The 25619-nt window shown below is 44.8% G+C and overlaps 1 protein-coding gene across 3 annotated transcripts in view; it reads right to left on the minus strand.

Annotated features, from left to right (window-relative positions):
• mical2a (microtubule associated monooxygenase, calponin and LIM domain containing 2a) overlaps positions 1–25619 on the minus strand; it is a 127288-nt gene that overhangs the window by 22207 nt on the left and 79462 nt on the right. For all 3 annotated transcript variants that reach the window (XM_056278239.1, XM_056278240.1, XM_056278241.1), the window contains exons 7-12: positions 24257–24357; positions 23502–23759; positions 16787–16902; positions 12655–12781; positions 12398–12488; positions 11441–11588 (exon numbers count right to left, since the gene is read on the minus strand). In XM_056278239.1, coding sequence (XP_056134214.1) covers positions 11441–11588; positions 12398–12488; positions 12655–12781; positions 16787–16902; positions 23502–23759; positions 24257–24357 — 841 coding nt within the window. The remainder of the gene's footprint in view (positions 1–11440; positions 11589–12397; positions 12489–12654; positions 12782–16786; positions 16903–23501; positions 23760–24256; positions 24358–25619) is intronic.

Raw genomic sequence — 25619 nt, forward strand, 5'->3', positions numbered from 1 at the left:
ACCCCCAAGGTTGGACTACCCTGGGGCTCGAACCCAAGACCCTCTTGCTGTGAGGTAACAACGCTAACCACTGCGCCACCCAATAATCAATCTACTACTACTACTTTTGGCTGCTCCCGTTAGGGGTCGCCACAGCGGATCATCTGTTTCCATTTCTTCCTGTCTTCTGCGTCTTCCTCTGTCACACCAGCCACACCAGCCTAATAATCAATCAATAGAACAAAAAAACTTTATTTCTATCGCACATCTTGATAAGTGCAGAAATTCATGTGCCAACAAAAAAACGTGAATTATTTTAAAGATAGCAAGCCAAAGTTTTTCTTTATGTTGTCTTCCTTTCTCCATTTCATTTAATCTTTGTTCTGTTTGTTTGAGCCTCTACTTTGTGTTACCCACAACCTACAACAAGAAATGAAGCTGTACTTAATTTTATTCAACCAATTTTGTTCCAGCAAGTTTTTCCTGGTTAAAACCACGACACTTGTGACTAAAGTTCAATGTGTTTTATTGGAGACTCTGCCTCCATCTGACAAGCCTTTTATTATTTAACCAAATCTGGCTAGTTTGATCCTCTATATTTTAACCTTTTAACTTCTTTTTAAATTCTATTCATAATTATTTGTATTTTTTGTTAAACTGATTTTTATGCCTTATGTAACGCACTTTGAATTGCCCTTGTGTATAAAATCTGCTGTATGAATAAACTTGCCTTGCCTTTTACAGCTGGAGGAAGAAAATCGACAAACACTTCGACTCGGTTGTCCTTCACAGGTATCAGAAATCAGAAACACTATTTGTCATTTCACTTCATGCACCTGCATACATGAAATGAAACCAAATGTAATTTCCCCCAGCTCACAGCAGTACAACAAAAAGACAAAAACACATTCAAAAACTACAAGAACACACATATCCAAACTAATACACATATCCAAACTAAACAACAAAACACTGTCCAAGGGAACACCAGCCAGGATGACTGTCGGAACCGCTGGTCTGCATGGGCTAGCAGTTAGCTTCCGTGTCCTGTCAGACCGCCCTCGGCGTTTCCACCTCGGGTGCAGCTCCAGGCAGGGGCCGTGGTCCCTGGGCCCACTGGACGAAGCAGACCAAGCTCTCCCAGCCGATCCAGCGCCAGCACTCCCAGTCAGACACCCTCAACACACCTCCCCGCACTCCTCACGACGACATCAAAAACACCACAGTCAACGCCAGGTGAGGCCGCCGCCAGATCGCCCTCGGCATTATCAGAACTGCCGGTCTGCATGGGCTAGCAGTTAGCTTAGCCTGCCCCGGTCTCCCAGCCGATCCAGCGCTCCCAGCCATCAAACGAAGACAAAACTTAGATGCAGACGTGGACAAAGACACTGCATGGACAGTACTGGGTGAAGCAGCCGCAAATGTGAATTCGTGCTGCCATCTTCCGACAACGGAAGTGGAAATGTTTTTTAGTATCAGACATCAAAATGCTATGCAACGTGTTTTACAGGGGAGTGTTTTCCAATACTTTCAGGTTTCTTAACGTACATAGAGGAGTCTGCATACTGAGCTACATCACAAGAATTTGCAAAACCTCTCAGGAGGCCAAACTGTCACTGTAGCAGAAAGGTGGAAGGACTCAGAATGAGAAAGAGAACAAAATAGAGAACATGGATGAACGAGTTATTCTGGTGCCAGACCTGTTTAACACGTCCATAAAACCTGGATTCTTCTTGGAGGAGGCATATGATTTGAGGAACAGAGGTATGCTGCAAAGTCAGCCCAAAGGTTTTAACAAGAAAACCCATAAAAACTTTTACCAGAGCCCGCTGACGCAAGTGTTGGCATGTACAGAATACCCTGTAGAGATATGACTAAAAACTGATGCAATTCAAGATATGATAAACAAATATGAAACATTTCCAAAAGCTTTCACAAAGAGAAAAGTTTTAAGACAAGATTTAAAAGCTAGAGACTTGGTTTGTCTTAGTTCAACAGGAAGAGGGGTCCATAGTGTGGGGCTCTAACAGCAAAAGCCCGATCACCCTTTGTCACAAACCGAGACCTGGGATAACCAGCAGGGCTCCATCTGCAAATCTTAATGGTCGAGAGGGTTATACCAGGTCAATAAATCAGAAATGTAATTAGGAGCAAGACCATTTAAGGCCTTAAAAGTGAGCAATAACATTTTAAAATCAATGGATGAACGGTGATGGCGATGTCCATGTATAAAGGATATAAATAGGTGTAGATGTAGAGACTCAGAATCAGAATCATCTTTATTTGGCCATGTACGTTTACACATACATGGACTTTGACTCCAGTTTATCGTCTCTCGATGTAATTACATAGACTAACAACACAACAATCTTCAGGAATATATACAAGGAATGACTATATGCAGGTGAAACAGGAAGGAATAGTGGACTGGTGCAGAGTGCAAAGATGCTGGAATAAAGATGTTAGGTTACTTATATAAATGAGGTAGATGGACATGACAGAATATGCATATATACATACAATAACAGTATATATGTACACCGTGCTTTGATTCATTATGACAATGTTACGTGTTCATCAGAGTGACAGGCTGTGGAAAGAAACTGCCCTTGAGTCTGGTTTTCACTAGAGAACTGCTTAACATTAGGCAGTTAACTCCAGACAGTTTTTCACCAGTTTTCTCAAATTCAGAAATTTTTTTGGAGATCTTAGTTGGAGAAACAGCGGCTCTCTGTGAGACATGGAGGTGACGCAAACGAGGGAAGCAGGCTGTGCTGCCGCTCCATACCCAACAAAATGTGACAAGCTACTTCTCAACGGGACAAACAAAGACTTTGCACATTCTGCTGCCCTTTGTTTCACTGAAACCTGGCTCGGCCGATTACATCTGCCAGGCTTCCACCTACACCATGCGGATCACGTTACGGTGCTATCGGGAAGAGCTAAGAGTGGAGGAATTTGCTTCTACATAAATGAAGGTTGGTGAACAGATGTCACAGTGTAAATACTGCAGCCTGAACGTGGGAGTCATTGTGCATAAACTGCAAGCCATTTTATTCACTGCAGGAGTTTTCATCCTCCATCTTGGTTGGTGTTTACATCCCACCCCAGGCCAGTATAAATGGCGCACTGCAAACCCTGGCCACCCAGATTACCGGCTCTGAAGCAGAACATACGGACTCACTTTTCATAACCCTTGGGGACTTTAACAGAGCAAAATTAAACCACGAACTACCCAAGTACAGACAACATATTAATTGTCCCACCAGGGAAAATAACACTGGACCATTGCTACGCAGTGGTACATACACACTGCTACACAGGTTCAAGACCAAGAGCAAAGTCTGCAACACCACAGTCCTGGAGCTTCAGTATGCAAACGACAACACTATCACAGCACACTCAGCAGAAGATCTTCAGGACATTCTGAATGCATACTACTGCTACCCAGGGCATACAAAGCCCTGGGTCTAGCATTAAACATCAAGACCCAGGTCCTATATCCACCTCCACCCAACCAGCCATCTACCCAGCCCACCATAAAAGTGGACAACAAAATTCTTGAAAAAGTTGATCACTTCCCTTACCTCGGCAGCCTTCTCTCCTCAAAAGCTGGCATCGACTCTAAGGTCAACCATCACCTGAGTTGTGCCAGTGGCGCTTACGCCAGACTCAGGAAAAGAGTCTTTGAAGACCGAGATCTAAAGGCCCGAACAAAGCTCCTACAGAGCTGTTGTTCTCCCCACCCTGCTGTATGGAGCAGAGTCATGGACCACCTACAACAAGAACCTGACAGCCCTGAAATAATATCACCAAAGATCCTTATAAAAGATCCGGAGGATCAGCTGGAAGGACAGAGGCACCAACATCGGCATTCTGGAAGATGCCAACATGACTAACACCACCACTGTAATAATGCAGCACCAACTCTGATGGACAGGCCATGTCATCCGCATGTCCAACACACGTCTCCCCAAACAGATCCTGTACTCCCAGCTGAAGGAATGTCAGCAAGCTCCCGGCGAGCAAAAGAAACGTTTCACGGACAATATCAAGACCAGTCTGAAGAAATTCAACATCACATTGAGCAACTGGTAACACGTTGCATTGGACAGGCGCTTCTGGAAGAAATCTGTGCAGGGAGGAGCTGCACAGCATGAAATGTAACTCCACTGTGCCACAGAGAAAGCAACAGCACCACAAGGAGAGAGAGAAAAAGGCTCAACCACCACCACTTTCTCCTGCCCTCACTGTACCAGAATGTGGCTCGTGAATCAGCCTCTACAGCCATCTGAAGACCCACAATTAGACAACCCAATGGAGAGGACAGTCACACTCGCCTTGAGTGACCACCGATGATGGTGATAGTGTATGGGCAACGGTATAATATATGGGCATAGGTTGTTGATTACTCAACCATAACAAAACTGTATAGTAGTGGCATACCTGTTGTGCATACATGCTTGCCTCCAATGTTCTGCTGTTGTTCCATTTATTTCTTTTGGGGGGGGGGGTTTCCGCCCTTTCTTTTTTGTTTGTTACTTAGTTTTCTTTTTGTTTTTTGTTTTTTTCTGTTCAAGGGATATCTGCAAGTGCGAGAAGCTGACCTGGCCAATAAAGTTGATACTGAAAAGAAGAAAGTAAGTCACTTTATTTTTGTCATTGTACAGTCCTTCAGTTACAATATCCGTCTTCTGTATTTAACCCATATAAGAGCACTGGGCAGCTGCAGTGCCCGGGGACCAACTCCAGTTCTTTTTCCTATTGCCTTGGACAGGGGTATAGGCAGGACTATTAACCTAACATGCATGTCCTGAATGGAGGGCCAGTTGGCACCAATGACTTTCTCTGCAGTCCTGACCATCCGTTGTAGTCTGTTCCTGTCCTGTTTGTTGGCCGATCCAAACCAAACAGTGATGGATGTCAGGACAACAGACTGGATTATTGCGGAGTAGAACTAAGCAGCAGTTCCTGAGGCAGGTTGAACTTCCTGAGCTGACGGAGAAAGTACATTCCCTGCTGAGCCTTTTAGAGGACAGTGATGGCAGTGTCCATGTATATATAAATGGTTGAAAATTATAGCTATGCTAATTATCTGTCAACTCCCTCTGCTCCTTCATCTGGTTCGTTCTGCGGACGTCTTGTTTTTCTGAAACAGCAAACTAACACTACTGTTTCAGATGTGGTGAAGATGGGCACATAACAATGTGAAGCTGAACCCAACCCATCCCTCGTAGCCTCAAAAAGGAAGCTGTTAAGAGAGAAACAACTGGAATGGGAGATGAATGGTTCTTCAGCATCTGATCAGTTAAACTAACATCAGCCACTACTGAGGGGCAAATCGGGACTGAAACACAGGCAAAGTGTCCCAAAAAGAAACAGCATGCCTCATTATTCATGCTCATTACACTACAAAGGGTCCAACCCGTCAGCCAACCGGCTGGCAAGTCTACTCATTCATGTTCATTACATGGGTCTCCTGAGGTGCAGTCATTTGTATAGAGGGAGAAGAGTAGAGGGGAGAACACACATCCCTGAGGAGTGTCAGCGCTGATTGTCTGGGTGCTGGATGTGATTTTCCCCAGCCCCCTGCCTCCTGTCTGTTAGGATGTTTTTAATCCACTGGCAGATGGGGGCTGGAACAGTGAGCCTGGTGAGTTTGGAGTGGAGGATATCTGGAACGATGGTGTTGAATGCTGAGTTGAAGTCCACAAACAGGACCCTTGCGCATGTCCCTGGGGAGTTGAGGTGTTCAGAGATGTAGCGCAATCCCATGTTGACTGCATCATCCACTGACCTGTTTGCTCGGTAGGCAAACTGCAGGGGGTCAAGCAGGGGGCCTGTGATTTCCTTCAGGTGGGCCAACATCAGTCTCTTGAAGGATTTCATGACCACAGATTTTAGGGCAATGGACCTGTAGTCCTGTGATACGGGGTTTCTTGGGGACCGGGATGATAGTGGAGCTCTTGAAGCAGGAGCGGACTTCACACAGCTCCAGTGATCTGTTGAAGAGCAGTGTGACAATGGGGGCCAGCTGGTCAGCACAGACTTTAAGACAGGAGGGTGATACGCCATCCAGGCCCGGTGCCTTAATGGTCTTCTGAAAAGTTGGACGAAGCGGGATTTAAAAGAACCCCCGAGCAAATCTGTGTTCAATGAAAGCACCTCAAACCGCTTGCTGCTTGCTAACTTGTTTGTCGCTTGTTTGGTATGTGACGCAAAAGGTCAACCAGAAGAAGGTCCAATAGCAACCAGATGAAAGAGGGCATATCACCACCTACCGTACCGGAGTCGGACACACTTCTGTCAATAAATCGATTCTCCCCCGGTTCTTGTATACTGGCACAACAACAGTAGTCCAATTACATGGCCTAATCGAGCTGTAACTGTAGCTCCACTTAACTGTGCATGTAAACGCATAGACTGACACATGTTCGGGAGCTCCTCTAGTTTGTTGAACTATTGGAGAAGTAATTTCATACTGTGTCTAAGGTACTGAATAAAAATGTTGATTTTGACCCTTTAATGGCTGTTTTTGGTGTTATAGATCCTAATATGGTGAAAACTAAACTGCTCAAAAAAATAAAGGGAACACATAAGCAATGCAATGTAGCTCCAAGTCAATCACACTTTTGAGATATCAACCTGTCCAGTTCAGAAGCAACACTGATTTGTGAATCAATTTCACCTGTTGGTAAATTGTCTAATTTCCACCAGGTGGAAATTAGACAATTTGCAAGACAACCCCTATAAAAGGAATGGATTTGCAGGTGGTGGCCACAGACCATTTGCCTGTCCTCATCTTTTCTGGCCGATCTTTGGTTAGTTTTTCATTTTGCTAGTGCCCTCACCACTAGAGGTGGCATGAGGCAGTATCTGCAACCTACAGAAGTTGCTCAGGTAGTGCAGCTCATCCAGGATGGCACATCAATGCGTGCTGTGGCAAGAAGATTTGATGTGTCTCCCAGCACAGTGTCCAGAGCATGGAGGAGGTACCAGGAGACAGGCCAGTACACCAGGAGACGTGGAGGGGGCCGCAGGAGGACAACAACCCCGCAGCAGGACCGCTATCTGGTCCTTTGTGCAAGGAGGAACAGGAGGAGCACTGCCGGAGCCCTACAAAACAACCTTCAACAGGCCACTAATGTGCAGGTTTCTGCTCAAACAGTGAGAAACAGAATGCATGAGGATGGTATGAGGGCCCAACGTCCACAATTGGGGCCTGTGCTCACAGCCCAACACCGTGCAGCCCGATTGACCTTTGCCCGAGAACATCTTGGTTGGCAGATTCGCCATTGGCGCCCTGTGCTCTTCACAGATGAGAGCAGGTTCACACTGAACACATGTGACAGACGTGAGAGAGTCTGGAGACGCTGTGGAGAACGTTCTGCTGCCTGCAACATCCTCCAGCATGACCGGTTTGGCGGTGGGTCAGTGATGGTCTGGGGAGGCATATCCTTGGAGGGCCGCACAGACCTCTATGTGCTAGCCAGAGGTACCATGACTGCCATTAGGTACCAGGATGAGATCCGCAGACCCATTGTCAGACCATATGCTGGTGCAGTGGGCCCTGAGTTCCTGCTCATGCATGACAATGCTCGTCCTCATGTGGCCAGAGTGTGTCAGCAGTCCCTGTATGTCGAGGGCATTGATGCTATGGACTGGCCTGCACGTTCCCCAGACCTGAATCCAATCGAGCACCTCTGGGACATCATGTCTCGTACCATCCGCCAACGCGATGTCGCACCACAGACTGTCCAGGAGTTGACCGATGCCCTGATCCAGGTCTGGGAGGAGATCCCTCAGGAGACCATCCGTCGTCTCATCAGGAGCATGCCCAGACGTTGTAGGGAGTGCATACAGGCACGTGGAGGCCACACACACTACTGAGCCTCATTTTGAATCGTCTTGAAGAATTTCCACAGAAGTTGGATCAGCCTACGTTCTCATTTTCCACTTTGATTTTGAGTATGATTCTGAATCCAGACCTTAATGGGCTAATGATTTTGATTTCCATTGATCATTCTTAGGTTATTTTGCTCTAAACACATTCCTCTGTCTAATAAATAAAGATTTTCAGCTGAAATATTTCATTCATCGAGGTCTATATTGTGTTTTTAGGTGTTCCCTTTATTTTTTTGAGCAGTGTAGTTCAGAATGCAATGTGATAACTTTAGTCAGTCTGCTGGCACGCAGGTTAACACTACTTAGCTGGAGGCAAGCAGCAGCCCCTGCCCATGCAACTGCCCATGAACCTACCCATGCAACTACCCATGAACCTATCCATGCAACTTGGATGAGAGAAGTGATGACACATCCAGATTTAGAGAAAATAAAATTCTCATTAAATAAATATGGTGGACTTTTATAAATTACTTGAACCTGACCAGAAACTGAAATAATAATATGAATACCACCATCTTAGCTACTAGTTTCCCACTTGCTCTTTAGTCACAACTGATTATAGAAAGAAAACAGACAGACCCTCTACAGACACACCAATTTGTTCTTTGACAAGGTCTGTAGACATCCACACTTTTTTTATTTATTTACTTTTTACTGTATTTTATTCAGTATCATTCCCTACCTTTTTTAAATTGATTGTTTTATTTTTCTCTATTGGTAAACCTGTTGGTAAGATAGCACATTCTTCTGTGTACTGTAAATGTATATTATAAGACATATTGTTTATGATAGATAAAAGAAGAATTCTGGAATGAGTTGGACGACATGGTGGAGAGGGTACCCAAGGAGGAGAGAGTGGTGATTGGAGCGGACTTCAATGGACATGTTGGTGAAGGGAACAGAGGTGATGAGGAGGTGATGGGAAAGTATGGAGTCAAGAAGAGAAATGTGGAAGGACAGATGGTGGTCGATTTTGTGAAAAGGATGGAAATGGCTGTGGTGAATACATATTTCAAGAAGAGGGAGGAACACAGGGTGACGTACAAGAGTGGAGGAAAGTGCACACAGGTGGACTATATCTTATGTAGAAGGCACCATCTAAAAGGGATTGGAGACTGCAAGGTGGTGACAGGGGAGAGCGTAGCCAGGCAGCATCGGATGGTGGTCTGTAGGATGACTTTGGAGACCAAGAAGAGGAAGCGAGTGAAGACACAGCCGAAGATCAAATGGTGGAAGTTGAAGAAGGAAGACTGTTGTGTGGAGTTCAGGCAGGAGTTAAGACAGGCACTGGGTGGTAGTGAAGAGTTGCCAGATGGCTGGAAAACCACTGCAGAAATAGTGAGGGAGACAGCTAGGAAGGTACTTGGTGTGTCATCAGGACAGAGGAAGGAAGACAAGGAGACTTGGTGGTGGAATGAGGAAGTACAGCAAATTATACAGAGGAAAAGGTTGGCAAAGAAGAAGTGGGATAGTCAGAGAGATGAAGAAAGTAGACAGGAGTACAAGGAGATGCAGCGTAAAGCAAAGAGAGAGGTGGCAAAGGCAAAGGAAAAGGCGTATGGTGAGTTGTATGACAGATTAGACACTAAGGAAGGAGAAAAGGACTTGTACCGATTGGCTAGACAGAGGGACCAAGCTGCAAAGGATGTGCAGCAAGTTAGGGCGATCAAGGATAGAGATGGAAATGTGCTGACAAGCGAGGAGAGTGTGCTAAGAAGGTGGAAGGAATACTTTGAGGGGCTGATGAATGAAGAAAATGAGAGAGAGAGAAGGTTGGATGATGTAGGGATAGTGAATCAGGAAGTTCAGCGGATTAGCAAGGAGGAAGTGAGGGCAGCTATGAAGAGGATGAAGAATGGAAAGGCAGTTGGTCCTGATGACATACCTGTGGAGGCATGGAGATGTTTAGGAGAGATGGCAGTGGAGTTTCTAACTAGATTGTTTAACACAATCCTGGAAAGTGAGAGGATGCCTGAGGAGTGGAGAAGAAGCATACTGGTACCGATTTTCAAGAACAAGGGCGATGTGCAGAACTGTAACAACTACAGAGGTATAAAGTTGATCAGCCACAGCATGAAGATTTGGGAAAGAGTAATAGAAGCTAGGTTAAGAGGAGAGGTGACGATCAGCGAGCAGCAGTATGGTTTCATGCCACGAAAGAGCACCACAGATGCGATGTTTGCTTTGAGAATGTTGATTGAGAAGTATAGAGAAGGCCAGAAAGAGTTGCACTGTGTCTTTGTAGATTTAGAGAAAGCTTATGACAGAGTACCGAGAGAGGAGGTGTGGTATTGTATGAGGAAGTCAGCAGTTGCAGAGAAGTATGTAGGAGTGGTGCAGGATACGTATGAGGGAAGTGTGACAATGGTGAGGTGTGCGGTTGGAATGACGGATGGGTTCAAGGTGGAGGTGGGATTACATCAAGGATCGGCTCTTAGCCCTTTCTTGTTTGCAATGGTGATGGACAGGTTGACGGACAAGATCAGGCAGGAGTCTCCATGGACGATGATGTTCGCGGATGACATTGTGATCTGTAGTGAGAGTAGGGTGCAGGTTGAGGAGAGCCTGGAGAGGTGGAGGTATGCACTGGAGAGAAGAGGAATGAAAGTCAGTAGGAGCAAGACGGAATACCTATGCGTGAATGAGAGAGAGGACAGTGGAATGGTCAGGATGCAAGGAGTGGAGGTGACAAAGACATCTGAGTTTAAATACTTGGGGTCAACTGTCCAAAGTAACGGGGAGTGCAGTAGAGAGGTGAAAAAGAGAGTGCAGGCAGGTTGGAGTGGGTGGAGAAGAGTGTCAGGAGTGATTTGCGACAGAAGGGTACCAGCAAGAGTTAAAGGGAAAGTTTACAAGATGGTTGTGAGACCAGCTATGTTATATGGTTTGGAGACATTGGCACCGACGAAAAGACAGGAGGCGGAGCTGGAGGTGGCAGAGTTGAAGATGCTAAGATTTTCACTGGGAGTAACGAAGAAGGACAGGATTAGGAACGATTATATTAGAGGGACCGCTCAGGTTGGACGGTTTGGAGACAAAGCAAGAGAGGCAAGATTGAGATGGCTTGGACATGTGTGGAGGAGAGATGCTGAGTATATTGGGAGAAGGATGCTGAATATGGAGCTGCCAGGGAAGAGGAGAAGAGGAAGGCCAAAGAGGAGGTTTATGGATGTGGTGAGGGAAGACATGCAGGTGGCTGGTGTGACAGAGGAAGACGCAGAAGACAGGAAGAAATGGAAACGGATGATCCGCTGTGGCGACCCCTAACGGGAGCAGCCGAAAGTAGTAGTAGTAGATTGTTTATGATAGATGTATAATTCTCATGTGCCTCTCATGTGGAGAGTTGTGTTTTAAAGTTTCAGTTGTTAAAAGCACGATAAGCACAATAAAAACTGTAAAAAAGAAAAAAGAAGCACTGATTTCTCCCTCAAAGCCGCCATGTGGTGGTGCTTGTTTTTTTAACTGATTAATAACCACGGCAATCATTTAAGGCCAATCTGTTTTCAGATCAAACATGTAATTAAAGAATTATTATCTGCTCAAGTGGCTTACGTACATGAGGTCAGGTTTGAACCTGTGGATGAGGGCACACAGGGCAGTGCCACTTTGCCAAGAGGTCGTCAGGTCGGTCACGATGACATTCCTGTAGCCCTCGGTCTGCTTCGAACACCACGTCAGCAGTCTTCCTGGTCTGATCTCCGACTCTGCACACAAGACCACGTTTACCAGACTTCACTTTAAATCAGTGCTACTGCTTAACCAAGCAGACCCTTCCTGGTACGGAGAAGATAAACGATGAAGAAGGAGAAGCAGTTATATTCTCAAAATAAGACTAATTTATTTGAATTACTGACATGACATCATTCTGATACTACATATTATGAAGTGCTGAAACTTGATCATACCAGAGTAGATCAGATTCATATCAGCACAAAACTGGAAAACTGCACGACACCGATGAAAAGCTGAACAAAGCTGAAGTACACTGGGGTTCAAACAGATATCAGCTGGGATGCAGGCTGAGGAATGCATGTGGTTCTGTCAGGACTTGTTCTGCACAGCTACCCGTCATTGTTGTTAACATGGGGCTCAGTATGTGCAGAGTATTCAGTATGTGGTGTTCAGCATGCAGGGGTCAGAGGTCAGCATGTGAAGTGTTCGGTATGTAGATTGTTCAGGATTTAAAGTGTTGAGAATGAAAAAGTGATTATAATTTCATTTTACCTCTACAAGGCTGGAGAATTTTGTACACTTCTACTTTTGAAAGAATATTTGTGGATTTCACATATTATCAAATGTGAATGGAAGAAAATGTTATTTTTGCAAATAAGTGAAAATACGGCAAACGTTTGAAATGGTAGTAATATTATTCTCCTCCCTAATGTGCAAAACTAACCGAACCAAAATGGTGACCCAAAAGCCGCAATTGAAACCGAGCAGTGGACCCTCGTAGAGTCATGACAAAAAACAATAAATAAAAAAACAGATGCTTGTCAATTTCCATTCCCCTTACCTCGTCTGGCCAGGTTGACTGGCCGGCGTATGGTCGAAGCCCGAGCCAGAGAACAAGACTTCAGCTCCCCACTGATGTACAGGTGACGCACCTGACAGACAAAAGATGGACATAATCTGGCTTATAACCCTGGCAGCTAATTTGTTGTTCAACTCATTTTTGAAGAACGGCACACAGCTCTCATCTTCTCAGGTCTTCTTGGTTGGTGCTGTTGTTTTATTAAGCAAATAAAGCAGAGCTGTCAGACAGCATCTCACCTGATGCGGTCTGATGCAGGACGAGTTCAGGTTTGGGTATCGCGTTGCAGGGTCGACGGTGTACTGCTCAAAGTTTTTAGCAATGTTTTCAGGTGTAGTCTGTGGAAGTAGTCTGTAAATACTCTCCCTGTAGAAATATGAGAACCACACAGCATCCATTTTTATTTTCCATGTGTGTATCTCAGTGCATTTTAAAAGTCAGCGTGCAAACATGAGTCAGCTGTCTCCTGCAAGATGGACAATACGTCTTGTCCTTAACGTGAGAAGTTACTCTCCAGGTTCAGCCAGGACAGTAGACACACTTACAAAAATGGCAATATGAATCATATTTCATTACATTATGATAGCAAGATGGTTTTTACATTTGGCAGTGAATGGATCTACTTTCATGAACTGACTGCAGGGGTGGGCAACATGAACCAGACAGGGCCAGGGTGGGTGCAGGTTTTTGTTCTAACCTAGCAGTTACACACCTGACTCTACAAATCAAGGTCCTTAGAAAAAGAAGACTGTTGGTTAACTAACAGAATCAGGTGTGTAACTGCTTGGCTGGAACAAAAACCTGCACCCACACCGGCCCTTTCTGGATCATGTTACCCATCCCTGGACTAGGGTTTTGCATCAAGATTGGTTCTGACTTGGAACTGCTTTCAAATTTCTATGAACCAGGTATTCATTAGGAACATGAGTTTTGACAACCTGGGAACCAGACACATTTTCAAATGCTAATTAGTCTGGCTCCTCTCACTTCATTTTAGATTTCCAAGGGGTGTTATCAACATGTGCAAACCAAACTGCCTCTGGACGCAACTGGAGAAACCTACAATCATTCAGAGCAATGAAACGTGTGACGTAGTGCTTAAACTTTTACCAAATCCTGCTGAAAGTAGGGTAGACACATCTTTCTTATCAACAGGAGCTTTAAATGCAGTTGTTATCCTTTTAGAGAAAATATACCATCCAACTTGTTTAATACTGTCACAATAGCGGATTCAACAGACCATTCCACATCAGCGGCAGCCGATAGCGCTCCTCTGTATGTCAGTAGGGTTTTTTTCCCACCCACATTCCAGGAAGACCCGCCCCTATAATTTGGATTTAATTTATTTTCATTCCATTCACTCCCCTTGACATCCATCCATCCAAACTCCACAAGAATATCAACTTCTCAACCAGAGACAAATTCTGGACCAAGTTTACACCAACATCCCGGGAGCATACAAAGTTGCACCATCGCCACACCTTGGCTTATCAGACCACATCTCACTGGTAATGACTCCATCCTATAAACCTCTAATCTGCAGAACAAGACCAGCTATTAAAACTGTCCAGGTTTGGCGTGAGAAAGCCACCTCACGACTGCAGGACTGCTTTGGAAGCACAGACTGGGGAGTGTTTGCACAGGAAGCAGACTTAGAGGAATACACTTCAGCCGTCCTGGCCTACATTCACTTCTGTACTGAGACAGTACTAACCACCAAAACCATCAAAGTATTTCTGAACCAGAAGCCATGGCTGGACAGGAATATGCGGTCTCTGCTCAAGGCTTGAGATGCTGCCTTCAGGACAGGTGACATGCTGGCCTACAAAAATGCCCGGAGGGACTTGAAAAAAGGCATTAGAGAGGCTAAACACAGGTACAAGCAGCGCATTGAGGGGCACTTCACACATAACAACTCCCGGAGCATGTGGCGAGGTATTAAAAACATAACGGATTACAAAAGCAGCACCCCACACATCACCCGTGACAGCGCACTCCCCGACATGCTTAACCAGTTCTTTGCACGCTTTGAAACGCAGCTCAGTGGAGTGAGGGCCCAAATCACCCTGCCCAAGGAGGAGCATGAACTCATCCTACAGCACCATCAAGTGAAATCCAGTCTGAGCAGAATCGATATCTCCAAAGCGGCCGGACCAGACAGAGTGTTGGGCCGCACACTGAAGACATGCGCTGACCAACTAACAGAGGTGTTCACGGACATCTTCAACCTCTCCTTACAACAGGCTGTTGTCCCCACCTGCCTTAAATCCACCACCATTGTACCTGTACCCAAGAAGACAGCAGTCAACTGCCTCAATGACTATTGCCCAGTTACCCTGACCCCAATTATTATGAAGTGCTTTGAGAGGATTATACTCTCTCACATCAAGGACATCATCCTCACAGATCTGGACAGCCACCAATTTGCCTATCGGGGGAACAGATCTACGGAGGATGCAGTCTCAATTACACTTCATATAGCCCTGTCCCATCTGGAGCATCCAAACACATATGTCAGGATGCTTTTTATTGACTTCAGCTCTGCTCTCAGTACGATAATCCCCCATGAACTGGTACACAAACTCAGCAACCTAGGATTAACCACCTCACTCTGTTCATGGATTATGGACTTCCTCACTCACAGACCACAAAAAGTCAGGATAGGTAACCATACATCTTCAACCCTCATCCTGAACACAGGTGTGCCGCAGGGCTGTGTGCTCAGTCCAGCCCTCTTCACCCTATTCACCCACAATTGCACCCCCATTCCCTCTTCCAACACTATAGTGAACTTTGCTGAAGACACCACTATAGTGGGACTCATAACCAAAAACAAGGAGACACACTACAGAGAGGAGGTCCAACATCTGGCTGGGTGGTGTTCAGACAATAACCTGGTCCTGAACACCAGTAAAACAAAGGAGATCGTTGTGGACTTTAGGAGATCCAGGAAGACCACCCCACCCCCACTGCACATAAACAGTGAAGAGGTGCATGTTGTGGATAACATCAAATTCCTGGGAATCCACATAACCTAAGAACTCACATGGTCACTCAACACCTCCCACCTGGTGAAGAAAGCACAACAGAGGCTTTTCTTCCTCAGGAAACTTAAATAAGCCGGTCTCCCCTCTCAGCTGCTAGTCAACTTTTACAGAAGCACAATAGAAAGCATCCTCTGTAATGTGTCACAGTGTGGTATGCCAGCTGCACAGCAGAGAACAGGAAGGACTTGGCCCGGGTGGTAAAGACAGCACAGAGGATTGTGGGAGCTGTGCTCCTGGACCTGGATGCTGTGTATGCTGGCCGCCTACAGAGGAAAGCCAGCAACATCAGCAAAGACGCAACACACCCAGGTCACAGTCTGTTCGTTCCCTTGTCATCGGGGAAAAGATACCGCACCATCAAAACCCGGACAAACAGGCTGAGGAACAGCTTCTTCCCCAGAGCTGTAGCCCCCCCCACACACACACACACACACATCTGCCTATAGCTGCTGAGGACTAACTGGTACTAAAGCCGCTGCAATATGGACAACTATGTGCAATAATCCCACGCACTATTTTGAACTTTTAAAAGCTGCTGCTGTCTTTTATTGTCTTATCATCATTTTTGCTACCTCACTTATTTTTACTACCTCACTTGTTTATACTAAATGTTGTTTTTATCTTCTTTTTTTTCTTTAATCATTTACCTTGTCTAGTGCTGCTGGTCTTGAGAGTCACCAAACGAAATTTCGTTGTGTGTACACAATGACAATAAAGTATCTTATCTTATCTTGTCTGTGAATGTTCTCATTCATCCAGGTCATGGTTATCCAAAGGAGTTGAATCAAGTGCAACTGGACGGATATATACCACGGATATATACCAAGTTCAGTTGCACTTGATTCAAATCCTTTGGACTTATCTTATCTTGTTACCCAATCCGCTTATCCAGGTCTCAGGGTCGTGGGATGCTGGAGCCTATCCCAGCAGTCACTGGGCGGCAGGCGGGGAGACACCCTGGACAGGCCACCAGGCCATCAGACTCCTTGATATTATGACTGGTGGTATTTCTACTTTGAACTGTATGATGTATACATGTTGCCTTTCACTGTACTTTTTCCTTGGTTTAAAAAAATCCGTTTTTGTTTTCCTGCGGTAGAAGCAAAATATTTTTTGTTTTAATTCGATTGAGGGGAGACTAGTGTTGGATCCTAGGTAGTATGGAATCTTGAACCCACTGTTACTTGTTTGAGTCCCTACAGTAAGACACTACAAATCTTTAGAGCTATAAGTAAGTGTGTGATGTCTGACGTTTTTAGTCAGGCTAAGTGAACGTTTCATGTGATCTGAACTTTCAGCTTAAATGTACTGGGTGTGAGAGTACCTCTCTGCCAGAACCTCTAGGACCGGCGTGCCCTGAGCCCAGCTCTTCACCATCCAGGCTGTATCGAAGGCAGCCAGGAACCCTCTGGCACATCCTGTCCCCATCGGCCAGAAAGGCTGCAGATGAACATCAAAAGCATCACACTGATACATCTTACTGATCATCTACACAGAATTAATCAAGAACACAGGAACGTAATTAAATCCACAGGAGGAAATGCAGGGGCAGCAAACCAGCAGGAAGACTTGAATATCAAACAACTATTCTTTATTCTTTTAGTTTGTGGTGGGACCTGGGCTTGTGCCTGATTCTGCCTGAACAGGATCCCGGACTTCCCAGATTTGGACTGGCTCCTATTTGATTGGATCTGGCACCACCTTTGTCACTATCAAATCTGTAAATACATTTTGTGTATTTAATGTTAGCTGTTCTATCATTCTTTTATTTTCCATTGAAGTTACTCATAAATATTGCCTATTTTGGATGCATTTTAAATCTGATTAAAAAGAAAAAAAGACATCAGGTCACTCAGTGACGCCTGAAGCATGCGAGTTTTGTGCACGTCACGTGAGCTAATGTTACTGTGATTTGAATTAGGACACCCTCAGCAACAAGGAACAAACTGGTAAAATGTCAAAAAGACATTCAAGGGTCCGCGGTAGTGTAGCGGTCTAAGCATCAGCTTTGTGTCGATGCAGTTGCCCACTGGGGACTGGGGTTCGCGCCTCGGTCTCGTCAGATCCGACTATGGCCAGATTCGATGAAGCAACAATAATTGGCAACGCTGTCTTCGGGAGGAGGCGAAGTCGGCTTGTGTTCGTCACGTGAATGTGTCTCTGTGTGTGGGGAAAAAGCAGTGGTTCGGCCTGGATTCACCTTGTCACGGAAGTGGCGAGGTGTCTCCTTCGCGACTGCCGGCTGGAGAGATGCAGTTGGTGAACGCATGCAGTACGAGGTTGGGTGTTTGAAGTAAAACAGGGATCGATTGGCCACTAAATTGGGAGAAAAAGGGAAAAATCGGAAGAAAAGAAAAAAAAAGAAATTCAAAGAAATTTGAATCAATTCATCTGGATATGTTTGACAGATACGTTTCATCACTCATTAAGTGACCTCTTCAGTCTCAACAGACTGCAGGTGTCCCCACCCTTAAGAACAATACAGTGGTATAACAACCCAAACCAACGACCAGTTTCATATGCAAATATGGGTGTGTAGAGTTACAATGGCCATGTGTACTATTCACAGAGGATTGAAGAATGATTGCAATCACAGCATTGTAAGATGGTGACAGATGTACTCTTAGCCCCTCCCTCCCCCCATCGGTTCAGGGATGGTCATTCCCTCTTCACATAGATGGCCTCTTTGACTCCCCGTTCAAACCAGCGTTCCTCCCTATGTGCACATCCTCATCCTTGAAAGAGTGGCCACTGGCCTGTAGATGGTGTAGATTGTGGAGTCCTGGCCTGTAGATGGTGTAGACTGTGGAGTCCTGGTCTGTTAGCTCTCCTGTATTGTGCCATCCTCTTGGCCAGCATCTGTTTAGCTTACCCAATGTACAAGTAATGGCAATCCTCCTGGCACTTAACAGCATACACTATATTGCTCTGTTTGTGCCAGGGGACCCAATCCTTGGGGTGGACCAACTTCTGATGCAGTGTGTTTTGTGGTTTGAAAGTAACTGAGACACAATATTTGGAAAATATGCATCTCAGTTTTTCCAACAGTCCCACCACATATGGAATCGCCACTGGTTTATGCTTGGGCAGCTGTTGTCCTTCTCCTCTCTTCGATCAGCTGGTGTACTGTTTGGGCGTCTTCCTGGCTTTGACAAACGCCCAGTTAGGATAACCACACTTAACCAGGGCCTGTTTAATGTGGAATTTCTCCCCTTCCCTGGCCGCTGTGTCGGTGGGGACGTTGTCAGCTCGGTGGTGCAGCGTCCTGATGACTCCTAGTTTGTGCTCCAGTGGATGATGAGAATCAAACCTTAAGTACTGATCAGTATGTGTAGGTTTACAGTAAACATCAACAATCAAATGTCCCCCATCACCAATTGCAATTTCAGTGTAAGAAGAATACCCTGTCATTTTTCACATCCTCCCTGGTGAACTTGATGTGGTGTCCATAGAGTTAATGTGGTCAGTGAAACGTGGTGCATTCTGAGATTTAATTTTAACCCAGGTGTCGTCCACAAATCTGAACCAATGGCTAGGTGGTGTCCCTGGATAGGACATGTCAAAAAGACAAATTTGTTGAATTTCTTCAAACCAGTAGGTTAGTCAGACTCTAAGTAGGCCAAAGTTGTTTTGGCGGATCAACAGGGGGGCAATAATGGTGCTATCAATAGTATTGAAACGGAGCAGAGGAGATCAATGGACACAACATCTCAATTACACCGTGTCCTAATACAGCATGGTGGCGCAGTGGTTAGATTTAGATTCAGATTCAGACAACTTTATTTATCCCAGAAGGGCAATTCAGTTTTTACAATCTACCCAGACCATACACAAACTCACAGACAAGTGGCAATCATCATTATGTCAGAAACAATAAACAGATCAGTACATGGGGAAGAGATGCACACTGTCACCCTCATGTGGTCCTGCATGCAGACTCATACGAGGACCAGGCAAAGGGCACACATTCATGTAAGTTAAAAGAATAGAATAATAAATAAATAAATAAAGCATTCTAATATGCATTGCACGTTATATTCCCCCACTACAGTCAGTGAACGTACAGGTCCACAAGCCATGTGAAAACAAACAAGGTATAAACCAACTGTTGTGGTTTAAAACAATATAAAGCATTTATTTAAAATGACTACTCTCGGCATTTAACAGCTTGATGGCAGAAGGAATGAAAGACCAATAATACCGATTCGTTTTCCTAGGGGGCGTTTTATAGCACCAGCCTGAGGACATTACAGTGAATTCACTGGACAGGACGTGGTCAGATTGGCTCCTTTTACTTTCTGGGCCACACGTTTCTCCCAGAGGGAGCACGAGTCTCTCTGCTGGACTCCCATTATTTTGGAGCAGACCTGAACCATACTGTTTAGGCTGTTCCTGTCCTTCACAGTCAACCCGTTAAACCAACACATAGGGGAAAAAGTTAAAAGACTTCCAATAAATGACAGGTAAAAAATACACAAGATGGTGTTACAGACATTAAAGGAGTTCAGCTTCCACATTAAGTGAATTCTTTATTGTCCACGCTTGAGAATTAAATCTGTGTTTACATCGAACTTGAGTTGGGAGTCGAACGCGGTTCCCAAGTACTTACAAGTGTCAACAATAGAACATCCTCACCATGTATAGTGCTACTGCTAGCTTTGGTTTATCACTATTTCTCCTAAAATCAATGATAAGTTCTTAGTTTTTGACACATTAAGGTCAAGGAAGTTGTCATTGCACCAATCAACAAAGGCAGGTAGGGCACAACCGTGATCTGACTCCGAGCCCTGAAGAAGAGACAAAAGTGCAGTATTGTCAGACAATTTCGCCAGGTAGCTGCCCTCTTTAGAAGACCTGCAGCTGTCTGTATACAAAATAAAAAGCAGGGGGGAAAGAATGCAACCCTGCGGTGAGCCCGTTTGAGACCAGGACATTGGACATAACCCCATTAACTAAAACTTGCTGGGTTCTGTCTGTTAAAAAGTTTAAAAGCAACATTAAAAGCTTATCAGGTAAATTAAAATAAGAAGCAAGCCACTCGATCAAAATGTGAGGTTCCATCTTGTTAAAAGCCGAAGAGAAGTCAGCAGTCTTACATGAGAACTGAGTTTCTCCTGGTGCTTACATACTTTGTCAAGGGTAATGAGTTTTGCATCCTCCACACCCCTGCCAGCTTGATAAGCAAACTGCAAGGGCTCTAGTTTGCCATCAACTAGGGAGACAACCTCATCTTTTAAAATTTTCTCAAAATTTTTCATGGCAAGTGATGTAAATGCAACAGGTCTGAACTCATTTAGTACTCAGGAATTTTTTTATTTCGTAAGTTTTCCAGACTGAAGGTAACTGGCAACACTAAGCACACATCTAAGAGTTTAGTGAAGACCTCACTGAGCAGGTCAGCACAGTAGCGCAGAGTGCGCCCGCAGATGGCATCGTCAGGTCCTTGTCCTGGTCCATTTCGCTGAGCCATGTGTCAGTAAAGGCAAGAAGGCAGGTTTCTTTTATTTCAAGTCTGTATTTGGCCCACGCTTCCAGCTCCTCTACCTTGTGCCTGTTAGACTGCACACTGGATAGCAGGACTGTTGGCAGTGGAGGAAGCCTGCGATGATTGTCGAGACTGAGGACTTTCAGTTTCTGGCGTACCCTTCCCCTTCTTCCTCTTTTTCGATGAGAAGTCTTTTTATCCAGACTGTACTGTATGTACAGCGCCATCGGTATACTCACCAGCACATCCCCTTTTGTCGAGGTCCGTAAAGAGAGAAGGCGCTCGTGGCTGAAAGTGACTCGGCTCTCGGAGCCGCCATGATATCCTTCCACACCATGACAGAAGCAGCCAAGGGATAGCGTTATCACACATAAAAGTGCAAAGAACTGTGTGATCGACCCCACAGCCCACATACTTAAGTCTCTGACATAAACTTCACACACACGAGACGTTAAAGAACAAATTAAAAACATAAAAACGGTTAGGTAGACTGCTTTCGGGTTGCACACCAAGAAGCGCCTCATAGCTCTTTTCCGATTTTTTTTTTTTTTTTAGCGCTGTTGCCTCACAGCAAGAAGGTCTTGGGTTCAAACCCTGGGGTTTCCAACCTTGGGGGTCATCCCAGGTCATCCTCTGTGTGGAGTTTGCATGTTCTCCCTGTGTCTGCGGTGGGTTTTCTCCGGGTGCTCCAGTTTCCCCCATCATCAAAAGAAATATGCATGTTAGGGTTAATACTCCTGTCTGCCCCTGACCAAGGCATTGGGGAAAGAACTGGAGTTGATCTCCGGGCGCAGCATGAAGGCGGCAGCCCACTGCTCCTTGCTACACACATCACAGCTAGGATGGGTTAATTAATAAAGGAAACAAACTTAACTAACTGGACACAAGTGTCTTACTACCAGACGTTCTCTGTCCACACTGAAACCGTCATGTAAACAAACCACGTACCTATCAGCTGTACACTCCCATTTAACGACTTAAAAACAAGTATTAAAATCTTAAACTGGATCCTAAAACAGATAGGAAGCCAATGAAGGGAGGCCAGTACAGGCGTTATGTGATCACGTCGTTTTTTTCCTGTCAGGAAGCGAGCAGCTGCATTTTGTACAAGCTGCAGGCGACAAAGCGACGACCGAGCTACGCCAACATACAATGAGTTACAATAATCCAAACAAGAGGTAATAAATGCATGAATTACCCTTTCAAGATCATTTGGAGGGAGCTAGGCCTTTACTTTTCCAAGAAGTCGTAACTGAAAAAAAAACTTGTTTTGACGACTGGGCTTATTTGTTTATCAAAGTTAAAAGAGCTGTCAAAAGTCACACCAAGAGTCCTGACAGAAGAGCGACTGTAAGAAGCTAAAGGGCCAAGAGCGCTGTCATAACCATCCAGAAGATCAGGGCCTGCTGTGGGGCAACAGTGCTAACCACTGGACGACCATGCTGCCCAGCTGTTTCTATGCACCCCCCCTGCTAATTTTGAGTGATTATTGTGAATGCTCTGATTAATGAATGTAAATAAATAATGCTTTGTTGGTGATGACAGTTTAATTTAGTTTAACTGCTTACATCTAAGCATTGTCCAGTGTGCTCCAGGCGCTGGATTTTTTGATGTGTTCCGTGACTTTTTCTCTCCCCGACCCGCCAAAACAGCACCCTCTCTGTGTTCTGGGACCTCCTGATTTACAAATTAAGCACTGGGTGGGACAGTATAGGCATGTAACCGAGCATATTTCCACTCACTGCGGGATTCGAACCAGGATTGTACTGCATTATGAGGCGACATCGCTAACTGCTCGACCAAAGGGGCCGGCCCCCTGGCCGATCAGCCAGTGAGTCTTTTTAGTAGTTTACAGGTATATGGAATACAGGTAAAAAAGAAGAGGTTTCATTGAGGTTTTTTTTTCCCCAAGATTTGAAGCTAAAACTACATCTAAAGATTTACCTTTTCATTCCACAGCATTGCTCTGGTACCAGCTCTCTTCCTCTACCCTCACTCCTTCACATCATAAACCTTTCCATTTCTCATCCCTAACAATAGTCAAGTTATTCCTCTAAACTAGAAAAGTAAACCAAAGCTCTTTATAAATCACTGGCTAAACTTAACTTATTGAGCCCTCCACATTAGAAAAGTGTTCCTTAACTCTTGAAAATATTCCCAAATCGTTCAACATGCCTTGGTCTTCTTTTCTGGAATAAATCCAGAGCTGATACCTCCTCACTTGCCTCAGTATGACCCCTGCCCGATCACAGCCCTTAACTCTACTGTTGTATATGCAGGTTTGTCTTTACTTCCCAGTGTACATTACTGTTATTACAACATGCTTTCCCCTCTTTCTTTCCATGCCATATATTTCATGTATTTATGTCCTTGTTTCTTCTGTTTCATGTGACTTTTTCCATTTTGTGTATGTTTTATGTATCCATGTTCTACATCCTGGTCACTAATTAAGAAAATAATATCTGAGTGAAATACGACTTCAACGTTTATTTCAATTCTGTTTATTTTCATTTTACCCATAGAAGGTACTGTTATACTTCTCATCTCGCCTTACCTCTAGCAGACTGTCCCCAACCAGCGCTACTAGTAGCCGGTATCCGAAGCGATCCCGGACCAGAGCAGCGTTCTCGGAGGCATGCATGCTGGTGAAGTCAAACATGGCCACATCCGGCTGCCCGCAGTGGTTCATAGCAAAGTCCATTGTGGGAAGTTGATAGTTGGTACCGAAGTCCGCGGCCTCCCGGGCATAACACAGGAGTGCTTCCTGGTTGACATTCTCACTGCTCAGCAACATCTGGGTGTCTATGTAGTCCTACACAACAAAAAAACCCAGTTCAAGAAAACACAAGCAGAGCATGAATACGAGACCATAAAGGATTTCTCTCCTTTTTTTTCCCTATTAGATAAAGAGTATGAGTTACTAAAAAAGTTGGCCCTTTCCAATTAATGAAAAGTCTGGAAAAATTAAAGGGGCTCACTAGTAAGTCCAAAATGAAAAAGATCATTAAGACTGAGTTGTCCTGCACTTATTCATCAGCGCTGATGTTTTCCCTGGTTGCTTTCCTCGAATAGCTTTACAAATGAATAGAAACGGCTACTCATGCAGAACCAGGTCCATTAAAGATGCACTGGGACAGAAATGAGAGTTCATCAAAGAAGCAATACTCTGTGAACACAACATCTATTGTTATGAATTTGGAGGCCAAGCTCAGTCTTTTTATTTGGTTGACAGAAATGTAACTTTTATCGCATCTTAAGTGTCAGTCTTTCCTCCTGCTGCACGATGTTGACCTGAATAATGTCGCTTACATGGATGACGACTTCTTTATCAAGCAGGCTCTGTTTCTTGGCCGTCATCACAAAATAATGAGTATTGTCTTTGTAGTACACAATGTTTTCCAGATCAACACCTGCAAAACATGACAAATACAGGTTATGGTTAAACTACAGTACAGGCCAAATAAAGTCCAACAGCAGTGTGTGGTTTCAACTCTTTTATTAGTTGTCAACTCAAACCAAAAATGCAAATTCTGATTTGAATAACACAGTTCCAGGTGGCTCTAACTCATTCTTTGCTTCATATAGGATGTCCATCGCTTTGCCACCCAAGATGACATAGATATGGAGGGTCCAGAAGATCTTGCAAAATTGTTATATTGCAGTATTGTATCATGTGAATAACCCACATTCTTAGTTTTTGGTAGTGTCGTTTTTGGGAAATTTTGGATGTGTTTTTTGTGTTGCACTGCTGTGGGCTGGGAGAAACGAAATTTCCTTTCTTTGTGTATGCAAGTACGTCTAAGAAATGACAAAAAATTCAATTCAATTCTTAGTGCCAGTCCCAAGCCCGTATAAATGGGGAGGGTTGCGTCAGGAAGGGCCTTCGTCATAAAACCTTTGCCAAATCAAATGTGCGGATCGTCAATCAGACTTGCATATCGAATCTGTTGAGGCCCGGGTTACCAACAACCACCACTGGTACTGTTGGCCAGCAGGGTGCCGGTGGAAACTATGCTACTGTTGGGTGAAGGAGAAGGAGAGGGGGAAGGCATATTCAGAGGCAGCAGTAGAGGAGGAAGGGTAGGAATGTGGAGGCGAGAGTCAGAACTTTGAATGTTGGCACTATGACTGGTAGAGGGAGAGAGCTGGCTGATATGATGGAGAGAAGAAAGGTAGGTATACTGTGTGTGCAAGAGACCAGGTGGAAGAGGAGTAAGGCCAGGAGTATCGCAGGAGGGTTCAAACTCTTCTACCATGGTGCGAATGGAAGGAAAAATGGGGTAGGGGTAATTCTAGAGGAACAGTATGTCAAGAGTGTGCTGGAGGTGAAGAGAGTGATGAGTATGAAGCTGGAAATCGAAGGTGTACTGATGAATGTTATCAGCACATATGCCCTGCAAGTTGGGTGTGAGAAGGAAGAGAAAGAAGAATTCTGGAGTGAGTTGGATGACGTGGTGGAGAGGGTACCCAAGGAGGACAGAGTGGTGATTGGAGCGGACTTCAATGGACATGTTGGTGAAGGGAACAGAGGTGATGAGGAGGTGATGGGTAGGTATGGTGTCAAGGAGAGGAATGTGGATAGACAGATGGTGGTGGATTTTGTAAAAAGGATGGAAATAGCTGTGGTGAATACATACAGTGCATCCGGAAAGTATTCACACCCCTTCACTTT

The sequence above is a fragment of the Lampris incognitus genome, chromosome 4, assembly GCF_029633865.1.
Source record: "Lampris incognitus isolate fLamInc1 chromosome 4, fLamInc1.hap2, whole genome shotgun sequence".
In the NCBI taxonomy this organism is placed as follows: Eukaryota; Metazoa; Chordata; class Actinopteri; order Lampriformes; family Lampridae; genus Lampris; species Lampris incognitus.